At 38.7% G+C, this 14109-nt stretch overlaps 1 protein-coding gene across 1 annotated transcript in view; it reads right to left on the bottom strand.

Moving 5' to 3' along the window:
• ASXL3 (ASXL transcriptional regulator 3) overlaps positions 1–14109 on the bottom strand; it is a 183502-nt gene that overhangs the window by 13950 nt on the left and 155443 nt on the right. Inside the window, exons 10-11 of the mRNA XM_065934983.1 lie at positions 3173–3269; positions 995–1100 (exon numbers count right to left, since the gene is read on the bottom strand). Coding sequence (XP_065791055.1) covers positions 995–1100; positions 3173–3269 — 203 coding nt within the window. The remainder of the gene's footprint in view (positions 1–994; positions 1101–3172; positions 3270–14109) is intronic.

The following is a 14109-nucleotide window of genomic DNA, read 5'->3' on the forward strand; positions in this document are numbered from 1 at the left end:
GAGAGATGGATTGGGAGTTTGACAGTAGCAGATGCAAAGCGTTATATACAGGATGGATAAACAGCAAGGTCTTCCTGTATCACATGGTGGTGGTTTAGTTGCTAAGTGTGTACAACTCTTGCGATCCCATGGACTGTAGCCTGCCAGGCTCCTCTGTCCATGGGATTCTCCAGGCAAGAATACTGGCGTGGGTTGCCATTTCCTTCTCCAGGGGATCTTCCTGACCTAGGGATAGAACTTCAGTTTCTTACGTGCAAGTAGTCTGCTGCCTTGCAGGTGGATTCTTTACTGACTGAGTGACCAGGGAAGCCCATATATCACATGGATGGAGCTATATTCAATACCCTATGATAACCCATAATGGAAAAGAATATAAAAAGAATGTATAATATATATTTATTATACATACATACACTGAATCACCGCTGTAGAGAAGAAATTATTACAACTCTGTAAATCAACTACCCTTGAGTAAAATAAAGGTTTTTTGTTTTTTTTTAAAAACTGGTTATACAGAAAGAGGAAAATGGATAGAGCAATAGATAGTACTTCAAGTTTTCCTTAAAATAAGGACTAAACAAATGTATACTCAGAGTCAACATTTTTGGAAAAATGTGAGAAATAAATATGTGTTTAAGGCTGCTTATCTCTAATGATTTATTAATGAAAATACTTAGACTAAAAAAATAGGAGATTTTTACTAAAATCCAGTTAAGAAAGACAAAATTGACTTCTCTGGATTTTCATGTGCTATTTTCAGTCCAAAATGAATTTTCATGGACAAGTTATAAACCCTTGAAAATGCATTTTTAAAAAAATTTAAGTGCTGATATGCCACTATAATTTTACCTGCAATTTCTTACACTGAGGGACTATTGCCTTTTATCACAGGTTTATTAAGTTTTACAGCACATGAGTGTGCTATGTGAAGCAAGAGAATTACATTTTCATTTCCTTCTAAGAGAAATGAGAAGAAAAATGCTCTAGTACTTACTTTTCTCCATAAAACCTTTCAAAGAATTTTTCTTTCCAGGGTTCTGTTTTCTTTTCCTTCTCAATTTCTTGCCTTATCCGCAATTGCATTTCTGGAGTAAACTCTCCTAGAAAGAAAATGCTTAGATATTGAGGAAAAGCTGTCATATCTTTTGCCAATTAATAAAGAAAATATGTAACTAATATGAGTAAATGTTTATGAATACTGAAAAGTAAAAGGTTGAGTGCTAATGATATTTCTATGGCTTCTCTTTTTTATGAACATCACTCCGTCATTTAGTCACAGACTGACTCGAAAGCATTTAGTAAATGTACTGTGTACTAGAGGCAGTAAATGTAATTGTGTATATTCAGTGTCCTTGATGAAACCAGTTTTGTGAAAGCAAAAGCACACAGTTGAGTATAATCATACAAGGCGGAAAGCCCTATATAGGCCATAAGAAAAAATATTCATAAATGTAGGGAAAGTATTTAATTCTGCCTAAATCGGTTAAGAAAGACTATCTAGTGAACCTGATTCTTGAGTTAGCCTTTGAAGGATGACCAAGCTTTCATAAGGTCATTAGCTCACAAGGCACAGAGATATGAATATATATATATATTTATGTTCTTTTAAGAGGCCAATTATGAATAAAATATAGGATGAAATGGAATAGGAAAGATAGGCTGTGGTCAATTAACCAATACACGTTTTACAGAGAGCCCTGGATTTTTTTCTGTAAGAGACTGAGGGAGGTCCTGGCGGTGTTCAGGGAGGGAGGAAAATGTCCAAATAAGCAACTTAGAAATCAGCAGGGAGGCTACTAGGTAGCACAGATGAGGGATGGAGATTACAGTCAGGCCAACATCTTGAGAACGTTGAAGAAGATGCAGATTCAAAAACTCAAGTTCCTAACCAGATGGACCTGGGAAGAAGGGAGAGGAACAAAGATATCATTACGGTTTTCAGAGTTAGGAGTGTGAGAAAAGGGAGGACCTTAGCAGACAGAAGGCAGAAGAAATGGTAGACATTTAAAGGGAAGAGAATTTAATGCTGGCATTTTGGTTTTAAGGGGCTTGATGCTAGGAAGATCCTGCAGACTTGTGGAATGCAGCACTGAGGACTGGGAAAAAGTAGCTGAAGATAATGTTGGATGTTTTTGGTATATGGGGCATAGCTGGAATCCTGGTGCTGAATCAGGCTGCTCAGAGCACATGAAGAGTTATAAAAGCGAAGAACAGGGAAGAGAATGGTGGAGGCATCACCATTACTGGCAGGTGGAAGAACAGGAACTCCTGAAGGAAGCTGAGAAATTGGCTGTCAGAAAGGTACCTGGGATGCAACTTAAGATATATTATGAATGTCTAACAGAGATGGCTTCAACCCGTCTGGTGAAAGAAAAAGCACACAGTTGACTATAATGTAGAAAACCCTGTAAAAAGTCACAAGAATAAATGTAGTAGAAGTACAAAAAGGAAAAGCACTTAATTCTGCCTAAATCAATTAGGGAAAACCATGCACAGAGCCTGATTCTTGAGTTAGCTTTTGAAAAGTGACCAAGCTTTCATAAAGTAATTAGTTCACAAGGCCCAGAGATACGAATAGTATTGGATGGGGTAGAAAACAAGTGAGATATTGGAGAAGGAACGTGAAAAGTAGGACAGAGGAAAGGAAACTGGACTTTAAAATCAGAAAGCAATTCGTATTCTCTAGAAAGAACTGTTTCCACTGTGTATGGGCCACGCTCAGCCATTACAATGTGCATGGGGAAGGGAGTAAAATTGTGGTAACACTGGATATTTTCTAGTTTTTCAAGACGACTGATGACTAAAGGAAGGATAAGGCAAAGTGTGGCTTCAGGGGAAGACAATATTAAAAGAAGATTCTTCAGAGTCTTAGGCATTAAGAAAATACATAATATATCAAACATATAATTAAAATGATTATTCCAAAGAATATCTTGCTATATCAAAATGTTATTATGTTCCAGATAAGGCCATGCTTTCTTCAAAAATCCTGGATATCAAAATTGTGAAGTATAATAACAGAATTAATGAAGTCATTTGAAATAGGATGTGAGTTTTAATTCAAGTATACTTCAGTGGGGGAAATGACTTGGGAATCAGAGAAGAGTGCAAATCTCAGAACAGTATGTGTACTCAAATCTGTCAAATAATATAATGGAAAATAGAAATTTACCTTCTGCCAGTCGCTGTTTCCAGCCTTGTGCTGCATATGCAAAGAATTCATTATTTAGAGCTGAAGTACTGAGGCGTAAAATTCCATCACTTCCCATCTAGGAAATAAGCCGACAAAAACAAGATTCCATCAAGAATAATTCAAAGCAAAAGTATGCAGGAAAGAAGCAAAAACTGAGGGTATGTGTGAGAGAGAGAAAGAGAAAATGAGAAAGAGAAACAGCAGGGCAGGAGGCAAGGAGGAAAGGAAGGAATTTAACAAAAGATGAATCTCCTAGTAGGAAAACTGCACTGTTTACAGTCAACTATTATAATGACTAAATACAACAACTGAAAGGAAATCTGTATTAGGCATTTCCATTATCAGTGGTGAGTATAACAAATGCATGTGGTTTAACCAAAGAAGTTTTATAACTTTATCATTTTAATGTGCTTTAAGTGGTACCAAGTTAAAAATCAAGATATGTGCACACCTTTAGACTGAGTTTTTTAAAATTAAATTTTCTAAGTTTTTTGTGAAAGCTAAGGAACTCTAGTCTGATCACTTGGATTCTTCCACTGTGTGAGGTTTAGACAACAGAAAGTTCTGGAGCATATTAAAACATACCCGCACTCTCATACAGACCTCTCCCTCTATTCCTCTCGCCTCTCTGGATGCACATAGAAAACAGGTATACAAAGTTTAAAATCAGTATATGCCACTAATGTTTTCTCTCAAATATTTTTAAAATTCATGTATACAAGAGATTCAGAGAAGCATCATCAAACTGGATGCTTTTTTTTAACTTTCCAACTATTTACAACATCTTTTCTGGGTATATATTCTGCCTGCTGAGATGGGATAAAAAGAACTAGCGTGTCCTTGACTGACTTTGTAAGTAGCTGTGGAGTGAAGAAAGAAAATATAAAAAGTTAAACAATGCCAAAAATTAGGTGAGTAGGAATTAAGAAGGGCAAAAAGAAAAAAAAAGTTAGGGAAGATATCTAGGTGGACCTGAGTATTTGAGAAGAACGTGATGCCAGAGGTGAAATGGGTTAGGGTCTTGGGAGAGTAACAGGATTGGGACAGGACGATTTTATATAAAGCATACAGTACAGAGTGTAGACTGTGTTGTGGACGCAGGATGTCGCAATCAGTAACTGCACGGTTCATGAAGAGGTGAAGATGCTTTAGCCTGCTACTCAAAGGCTTGGCAAACTGTAGCTCCAGTTATATTTTCAAAGATTTCTTTTTATTCTTACAAACACACTCATATCCTAAGCTCTAAGAAGTCTCTGCCATCTGAAAACACACTCAGATTTCTTATCCCCATGTATTTGGTTTTTTTTTTTTTGTTTTTTTTTTTGTCTTCTTTACACTCCATTTTCACTCACAGAAATGCTGTCCCTCTTTTAAAATTTAAGTCAAATCATGACTTCATGAATGTGTCAGCTAAACCATCATTCAGGAGCAAAGGAGAAAACTGAGTCTAAAACTAAACCTTATACTAGCCACTCTAAATGGAATCTCTTGTTGTTCAGTCGCTCAGTCATGTATGACTCTGTGCGACCCTATGGACTGCAGCACCAGGCTCCTCTGTCCTTCACTATCTTGGAGTTTGCGCAAACTCATGTCCATGGAGTCAGTGATGCCATCCAATTATCTCATCCTCTGGTACCCCCTTTTCCTCCTGACCTAAATGGACTAATGGTCAAAAAATCCAGAGAAGAGAGGCATGAACAGATGGGACATAAGCTGAATGCTGCCATCGCAACAGCCACAGATTAGAGATCTTGAATTTCTTAAGATACCAATAGACACACTAAAATACTTAATCCACTTGGGAAATTTCACACTAGACTGTTCACTCATGGATTCACCACTTCCTCCCAATGATTTCATCTTCATCCAATAGATACTGATTGCACGCGTGCACGCTCAGTTGCTTCAGTCGTGTCTGACTCTTGCGAGCCCATGGACTGTAGCTTCCTGGCTCCTTTGTTCATGGAATTCTCCAGGCAAGGATGCTGGAGTGGGTTGCCATTTCGTCCTCTAGGGGATCTTCCCGACCCAGGGATCAAACCAGCATCTTCTGTGTCTCTTGCATTGGCAGGTGGGTTCTTTACCACTAGCGCCACCTGGGAAGCCCAGACACTTATTAAGCCACTTATATGGACCCGTGTATCTGGCATTTGTCTGGGTGCAGGCAATACAGTGGCAGTAAAAGGAAAAGCCTCTAACCTCATGTTCGAATATACTCCACATACAGCAGATGCTTCTGGTCCCTGTATCTCTCCCACCCACCTGGGCTCAGCACAGTTGTGACGTCTGGTGATCCTGCCATGCCAGTCCCTGCCTCAGGGTCTCACCACAGCCCCAGAATGGGAGTGGATAAATGTCCTTGCCTTTTCGCCTTCTGACTGGACAATTCTAGGACACCACCTTTTGGGATGCTGTTACGAACTGAACCAAAGGATGCCATTTGGTGCTGTGTCCCCAACACTTAGAACAAGTGGGTGGAAGGCAAGTGCTTTGAAGAGAAAAATGAAGTAGTTTACTATGAGGTGCATTTACGGAAGGCATGATGAACAAAGTTGGATTTTCTACATTTGAGCATACGCATGTGCTGAACAACCTGGAGTTCATGCACAATGCCTGTTATATTGCAGGTATGCAATAAACGTTTATTGCACCCTCCTTGCTTTGTGTAAGTGAAAGATTTAAAACTGAACTTCAGTAGCTGACATGCAGGATTTTAGTTTGGTATATTTTGTCAGGCCAGGGGACATGATGAGTTATTAATTGACATTTCAGCATAATTTTAAGACACAGAGAAATACCAGATCCAGATTAGCTCTCAGAGTCTCAAGATTTCAACACATGAAAATGCACGACAGTGTGAAATGACCACATTCAAGAATATGGAAGCTATCCCTAGAGGAAACTGTTTTTCTTTTAAAACAGAAAAATAATATTAATGGCCAGGCTTCCAGCCTGTATGAGACAGCACAATTAAACACGAGGGCTGAATTCGACTTAGGAAATACGTGCCAATAAAACTTTTGAAATACACAATTAATTTTATGGCCTTTAAGAAATACTGTCCAAAAGACATGGCATTTTAATGAGCTGGAACAATAAACGTTTCTGAAAGGTTTACTTATTTATCACCGAACTATAAATTCTTGCTTTTTTCTGATTACCCACAATAGAAACATTCATTCTGTGTAACTTTCTTACAATGAAGAATCTAAAGAAGTTATTGATACGTTATGTTTTGTTTTTAATTAGAAGGAGAAAAACTCTGTGTGTGCTCACTGCTATGGAAGAAAGTAAGTGTGAGGAAGGAAATCTTATTTGTGGAGAAATTCTTTCACGAAGATTTAAGTCTTGATTGGTGAGTATATCATTTGCCTTTGGGGTTGATTACATTAACATACATTTTATGGGATGTCTGTCAGTGGAATGCAAAGGATTAAAAAGTTGTTGCTACTTACAAGCCATCCAATGTTTGACGTTCAATTAATAATGTTCTATATGAGACTATATCTTAGGTTAATAATAATCCTTTGCACATCTGATAGATTATTTATCCCTTTTTCTAATTTGGGATTTCCTGCAAGTGATTTGGATTTCCCAGATGGTGCTAGTGGTAAAGAACCTGCCTGCCAATGCAGGAGACATGAGAGATGCAGGTTTGATCCCTGGGTTGGGAAGATCCCCTGGAGAAGGGCATGGCAACCCACTCCAGTATTCCTGCCTGGAGAATCCCATGGACGGAAGCGCCTGGAGGGCTACAGTCCACAGGGTGGCAAAGACTTGGACATGACTGAAGCGACTTAGCACGCAAGTGATTTGGAATGGATGGCACGTGGGCTGCCTAGATGAACAGTGAGAAATGTGCTGGAGAGTCAGAAAGTGGCTAAATCCTAATGGGGCATCTAGATAGACCAAGCAGTTTGGAATTTGTTCTACAGGTAGTGGGGAGGGAGTCACTCAAAATGAAGTCAAAACAAGATGAAAACGCTCATGCTGAGTGTGTGCGGGGAAGCAGACTGTCAGTCTGTCGATGTAGATGGTGTGTCCGGGATGGGCCTCTCTGCTTATTGCTGATCAAGGACACCAGAGCCGACACTTGAAGGAGTGAAGGAGAAGCCACCAGCCATCGGGGGCGGGGGGGGGGGGGGGGGGGGCGGGCTGTGTGTGCTCAGTGGATGGATATACTTGCAGAGGCCCTCAGGTGGGGCTTGTGAGGAGGCCCTAAGAGCTGGAGAGACCTTAATAGTGGGAGGAACAGGGGCTCAAAGACCAGAATCATACTGGGCCTAGCAGCCCACTGAAAAGATTGGCTTGTCCCTCCTGAGTGAGCTGGAGAGCCTCTGGGGGATTTGGGCCCAACAATGAAAAGCTCTGACATTTCAAATGGAGAGCTCTGACTGCTGTGTTTAAAAAAGACTTCAGAGTTGCCCAAGAGCAATATAAATACCGGGTCACATATGTGATTTTAATTTTTCTAATAATCACAATGAAAGACGTAAAAAGAAACATGAAACTCATTCTAATAAAACAGTTTTAATCCAACCTACCCAAGATGCTGTTTCAATATATAATCAATATGAGATATTGTTAATGAACTATTTCTCATCCTCTCTGTATACTAATTCTTTGATGTCCACTATGTATTTTTAGAACATATTTCAGTTTAGATAACCCATATTTCTAAAGCTCCACAGTACAGTAACTGCTGGCTAGCAGCTACTGTTGTGGAGAGCACAGTTTAAGAAGACAAGAGACCCACCAGGGACCTGAGGATGTAGTTATTGAGATAATCTAGATGGTAGCTGCAGTAGGTTGACAGCTACAGAGGCGGTGAGAAAGGTTGGGTTCCAATTATATTCGGAAGGTTGAGCCAATAGCACTTGATGATGGACTGGGTGTGTGGTATGAGAGAAAGTGAGCAGGCAAGGATAACGCCAAAGACTTCTGGCCTTGGCAATTAAAATTATGAATTGGTATTTATTACAATGGAAAAAAATGGGAGGAGCAGGTTTAGTTTGGAACCAATTAAGGTTGAGATGCTGATTATAATTCCAACTGAGGTCTTTTACTTATCATTCTGCATACAGTGTAAAGAATACCCTGGACAAAGGCAGGACTAAAAACAAGGACTTCTGTCAAGAAGGAACAAGAGAAGACCAAGGAACAAGTGATGAAAAGTATTGAGACTACTCAGCAGCAGGAGTAAAGATGGATGACATGCAGGAGAAGTATGGGAATCAGAAATGATGGGGCTGGATGAGCATGTGTTGAGTAGTGAATGAACTAGGCTTGAAAGATGATTCCCAAGAAGAAGGCTTGGCTAATTTGGTGGATGCTGGAAAGAGATATTAGGACAGGTAAAAGCACAAGGGGAGTGGTGTCTTAGACAAAGAAATGATGGAATTTTCTTTGGATATGCTAATATAAGGGTATGGAGAAGGCAATCAAGTAAAGGTGATCTAATCAATACTGGAAACTCAGGGAAGAAGCTCACTGGTGAGGAAGGAATCAAGCATAGAAAATTTGTCACTAGTAGCAAAGAAAGTGTAATTGAAAACATGGATATGAATGAGAACACCCAGGAAGAGCTAACCAAAAGAGAAGATGGTGTAAAGAAGAGTCCTGAGGATGACCAACGCAGAAGGAATGGGCAGAAGTAAATCCTGCTAGGAAGACTGAGCAAAATCAGTTACAGGTGGGAAGAAAATCGAAGCAGATGGCATCACAGCTGAAAGAAAAAGTTTCCAGAAGATGAGCTGTACTGTGTATGTACTAATATCTACCGAGCCATATGAGATTCCTCAGGTCAACACTGTGTATAATACACTATACTAGCTGTTATGTCCAATAAAACAATCAATAGGGTCTCTAGAGCAAGGACAACCTAGTCAGTGAGAGATCAACCAAGAATCTAATGCAACAGCAAAAGAGGAATGAGCAGACAGACTATAAGCAATTATTACTAACCCTCTTATACCTCGGAACAAGCATCCAGTGCCCTTGTATTCTATACTCCAGGAAGAATTAAAGTTGGGGAATTCATCCTCTCTAAATGGTAATTTTTCATTTTTTACCTTACTATTAAGTATGATTCAGATGGCTCAAGAGACTCTCTTATAAGTATGGCTCAAATTTTATCCATAAGAGAAAATGTAATTTTTTAAGCATAAAGTTAGACATAAAAAATGAAAGAGGGCTGCTGAGAGAGATGGATTAGTAAGGGAGAGAGAATCAACGGTATACTAAAGACAATTTGGCCAATAATTTTTGAATGCTATTTCTAAAACTGCATTAAGACAACATTTTCTAAACTGTGCTTTGCAAAACAGGGATTTTTCAAATAAAGAATTACAATTTTAATGGATAATCTATCTAAGAGGAAACTGATTCTACTATCCAATAAATATAGCCTATACTTACTAAATATGATAGAATGATTTTCTTTACTGCATGTATTCTTGAATATGTTAGGATTTATTTTAAAGCATCATGCAGTATTTCCCAAACTTTTAAACCTTGCATTCCTCTTCTAGAAAATTATCAACATCTCATGGAACAAAAACAAGTGTTCTCAAAAATACAGTTTGGGAGATGATGTATTGGGTTGACCAAAAAGTTCATTCATGTTTTTCTATAATACTATCTTATGGAGAAAAAAAAATACCATCTTAAGGAAAACACGGAATGAACTTTTGGCCAACTCAGTATTAAAAGTTCTGAAAGTGTCATTGTCAGAAGCAGTCAAAAGAGATAAATCTTCCACAGTGAATTTGCACACACTAGGTACTAAATCCTTGTTAAGCAAAATGAACGAAAATTTCTAAGATCTGGACATGGGATAATTTTCTGTCTGTTGCAAAAATCAAATATTCATAATAAATAAAAAAGCAAAAACAGTAAAGGATGATGCTATAAGTCTAAAAATCTCAATTTCAAAGCCCACTGCAAGAAACAATTAGTTCACGTTACTTTTAAAAATCATATCAAAGTATGTGTGTGCATGCGCAGTTGCTTCAGTCACATTGGACTCTTCATGACCCTGGGACCTGTAACCCACCAGGCTCTGCTGTCTGTGGGATTCTCTAGGCAAGAATACTGGAGTGGGTTGCCATGCCCATCTCCAGGGGATTTTCCTGACCCAGGTATCAAACCCACATCTTCTGTGTCCCCTGCTTGCAGGTGGATTCTTTATCACTGAGCCACCAGGGAAGCCCATATCAAAGTATAAGTGCATATAACAACTTTTCTTTAAATATACTGAAACTGTCATTATAAAGTTGTAATAAAGACTATCTGGAACTATATGGATGTCAAAGAAAAAAAATGCAACATTTTCATCTTTCCTCCACCTAATTTTTTAAAAATGTGCATGGAATTAAGCTAATGTGAACAAAAAGAAATCTCAGAAAACATTACCAAAGAAGTCAACATTTAGATGGAAAAGCAGAAGGCTTTTCTGTCATCACTGTCATAATGGGCCATTAAAATTGATTTTATAATAAAAGCCTCTCTTCTGAGTCAAGCGGATTCCTTTTCTTCCTACCACTCGCTCCTCAGGAAATCCCTGCTGAATGCTATGATGGAAACCACAAGATAAGTAGTTGAGCAGGGAAGAATTTGGGAGGTGGAAGATCCACTCTACTGAGGGTGATGGCAGGTGTAACTGTTAACTAGAACAAAGCTCCCAAGGCAGAGGTGTGGGTAACATTTAATTATTAAATGAGATGTGCGAGTATGTAAACTGCCAAGGGGTTTGAAAACAAAAGAAGATTATAAGATGACAAAATAACAGCTAGTCTTGTGGGAGTAGATTCTCACCTTCTCATTAAAAAATACATGTAAACATATATGTGGGTCGGGAAGATTCCCTGGGGAAGGGAATAGCTACCACTCCAGTGTTCTTGCCTGGAGAATTTCATGGACAGAGGAGCCTGGCAGGGCACAGTCCATGAGGTCACAAAGAGCTGGATATGCCTGAACAACTAACACTTTCACTTTATTTCATATACCTATATACTCATGTGTAACTATGTGTGTGTGATAAAGTTTTCTTCATTTTCTTTATCTGGAAACACTCTTTAACAATCCGATGACTTGGCTCACATAAGCATTGCCTTTGGAATGAAATCTCTTGCACCTCTCAAGAGAATTGTTCACCAGACAACCTCCTCAAGCCTCCAGGTCGACAGAGGAGGTCTTCAATTAAGAGGTTAGGAAGGCCATGCCCCAGGGTAAGACCTGCTGGCAATCAATTTCTCAGGTCCCAATTAAGGAGCAAAAGGAATTCCCTAGAAATAAGAGAAAAATATTTTCTCATAATTGCTGCTATGAATTTCAGCATTTACAATCAGAAGATCTACACTTGAGGGATGTGTATGATATTAAAAACATAGGAAAACAGCATTTTGGTATTGATTCGTAAAAGACTTCAATTATTGAGTTTCAATTACTTTACTTACATGAGATTTACCTTAATCTTATATACAGTATTAAAAGCAAATATCATTTTCTAAAGACATTGTTTTATACATTTACATTCTGCCACTTTTTCTAAGAATCACCCTATTTTAAATTGCAAAGGGAGGAATCTCTCTATTCAAAGTGCTATAATGTCTCTAATTCTTCAGCATCCTACCCAGAAGATACATAGCCTGTGGTGAAATAGGTAAAGACAGTGAAATACAGACATCTAAAGGCAAAAGTCAAGTCATGGACAGATCAAGCTTTAATCACCCTTTCAAAATTAGAGAAGTATGTTTTGATCCTTATTGTTCATCTTTTTCATTAAACTTTGTGAACAACTCCTGGCCACATACTGGGACAATCTGACAGGCCTTGAGAAGTGACTTTTTTGATCCAAATGCAGATAAACAAAATTTGAACATATTTTAGCAAATATGAGAATGTGTGTATATCTTAAAAGACATTCTCCCTTATAATTGTATTTTTATCAATGTTCCCTCTGTGGGAGGGAAATGAAAAAGTAAACTTCCAATGCAACCATATAATACTAAAGTTTTACGTAGTGAAAAAAGTTCATGTTCTTGTACAGATAAAACAAGGTTCTGTCATAATATAGTGGGAATCAATGAATCACTGTTTCTGCTTGTACTACACAGAACAGCTGTGTTTAATTGACTATCTATTAGTCACTCATTTCTTTAACAAACATTTCTTAAGAAGCTACTACTTGCCAGGGACTGTGAAATGGACAGATAGCTTCTGCTGCCATAAGAGCTTATTAATATCTAGGATAGGACAGGAAAAAAAAATAATGTTCATTATAATGGTACAATAAGTACCCAGAGGAGGGAAAAGATGCTATAACAACTTCCAGGCCTGGTTAACTAGTATGCTTTTAGGTTCCCCTTTTATAGTCTGTTAATATCTATGCCTGAAGTCTACTCCTCTCCCCAGTTAAACAACAGCCCAGCCCACTATTATTCAGTTATAGCTATATTTATAATGATAAGTATAATTAATTTAGTACCTACGCAGGTAAGTTGTAAAACAGGATTTGATCACTCAAATGAATATATTTCTATTCTACCATGAGGCTTCCTTTAATTAACATGCAGACATTTATTCTTCTACTCAAAACCTTTATGTGCTAGGTGTTGTGACAAAAACAACAATAAACAAAAAGATAGGTCCTGTCCTGTAACATTATAATGAAAAATTGTGCAACATGTACAATGAGAGAATGTTCCAGGTCCATGTGGGTAGGAAGGATTCTCTGAGATACTAATTTCTAGGCAGTGATGTATGTGAAGGCAGGGATGAGTAAGCCCTGTAAAAGGTGAAGGATAGCTCAGTTGGTAAATCATCTGCCTGCAAGATGGGAGACCTGGGTTCGATCCCTGGGTTGGGAAGATCCCCTGGAGAAGGGAAAGGCTATCCACTCCAGTATTCTGGCCTGCAGAATTCCATGGACTGTATGGTCCATGGGGTCACAAAGAGTCAGACAAGACTGAGTGACCTGCACTTTCACTTTCATCAAAACTCTGAAAAGGGAGGTAAAGGATATGGTTTGAAGAGAAATGGGGTTGAGAGTGTGGTAGCTGAAGGATTATGGAGCATCAAGATTTGTTGTTGTTGTTTGTACATATTTACTTTTCTTAAAATGGGTATTCTTAGCTGAGAAAGATCCACCTCTACAGGGTTTAATTTCTTTACTTGTAAACTAAGGTAACAAACTATTTACTTCCCAGAGTTTTTGTGAGGATTAAATCCCTAAATATGTATAAAATGCTTTGACTAGGGCTCATTTAGGGAAACATCTCAAGAAGTTTGGGTGTAATAATAACTACTAGTAGATGCGACAGACACACCCCAGAGTACCCCTGATGTGCCTCTGTGTGTGTGTGCACGTGTGCGTATATGTGTGTGCGCGCGTGCATGTGTGTCTGTGTGTGTGTGTGCATGTGTGTGTCTGTGTGTGCGCGTGCATGTGTGTGTGTCTGTGTGCTGTGTATCTGTGTGCTGGTGTCACTGTTCACTCACTAACTCATGTCTGACTCTTTGCGACCCCATGGACTATATAGCCTGCCAGGCTCCTCTGTCCATGGGATTCTCCAGGCAAGAATACTGGAGTGGGTAGCCATTCCCTTCTCCAGGGGATCTTCTCAATCCAGGGATCAAACCTGCATCTCCTGCACTGCAGACAGATTCTTTACCACTGAGCCACCAGGAAAGCCCTTACGTATCTGTGTTCAGAGGATTAAAAGAGAGAATACAAGACTCTAAGCAGCATTACCAAGGAAGATGGATTAAAAAGAAAGAACAGACTAATCTCCATGGCGATAGGCATTCACATTCCATGATAGAGTAGGTACTTAATAAATACTTTTGTATTTTGTTGTGGTTTAGCTGTCTCACTATTTGATGCATCTATGTAACCTTATCCAGTCTTTCGATGG

The sequence above is a fragment of the Muntiacus reevesi genome, chromosome 4 (assembly GCF_963930625.1).
Source record: "Muntiacus reevesi chromosome 4, mMunRee1.1, whole genome shotgun sequence".
Classification (NCBI taxonomy): domain Eukaryota; kingdom Metazoa; phylum Chordata; class Mammalia; order Artiodactyla; family Cervidae; genus Muntiacus; species Muntiacus reevesi.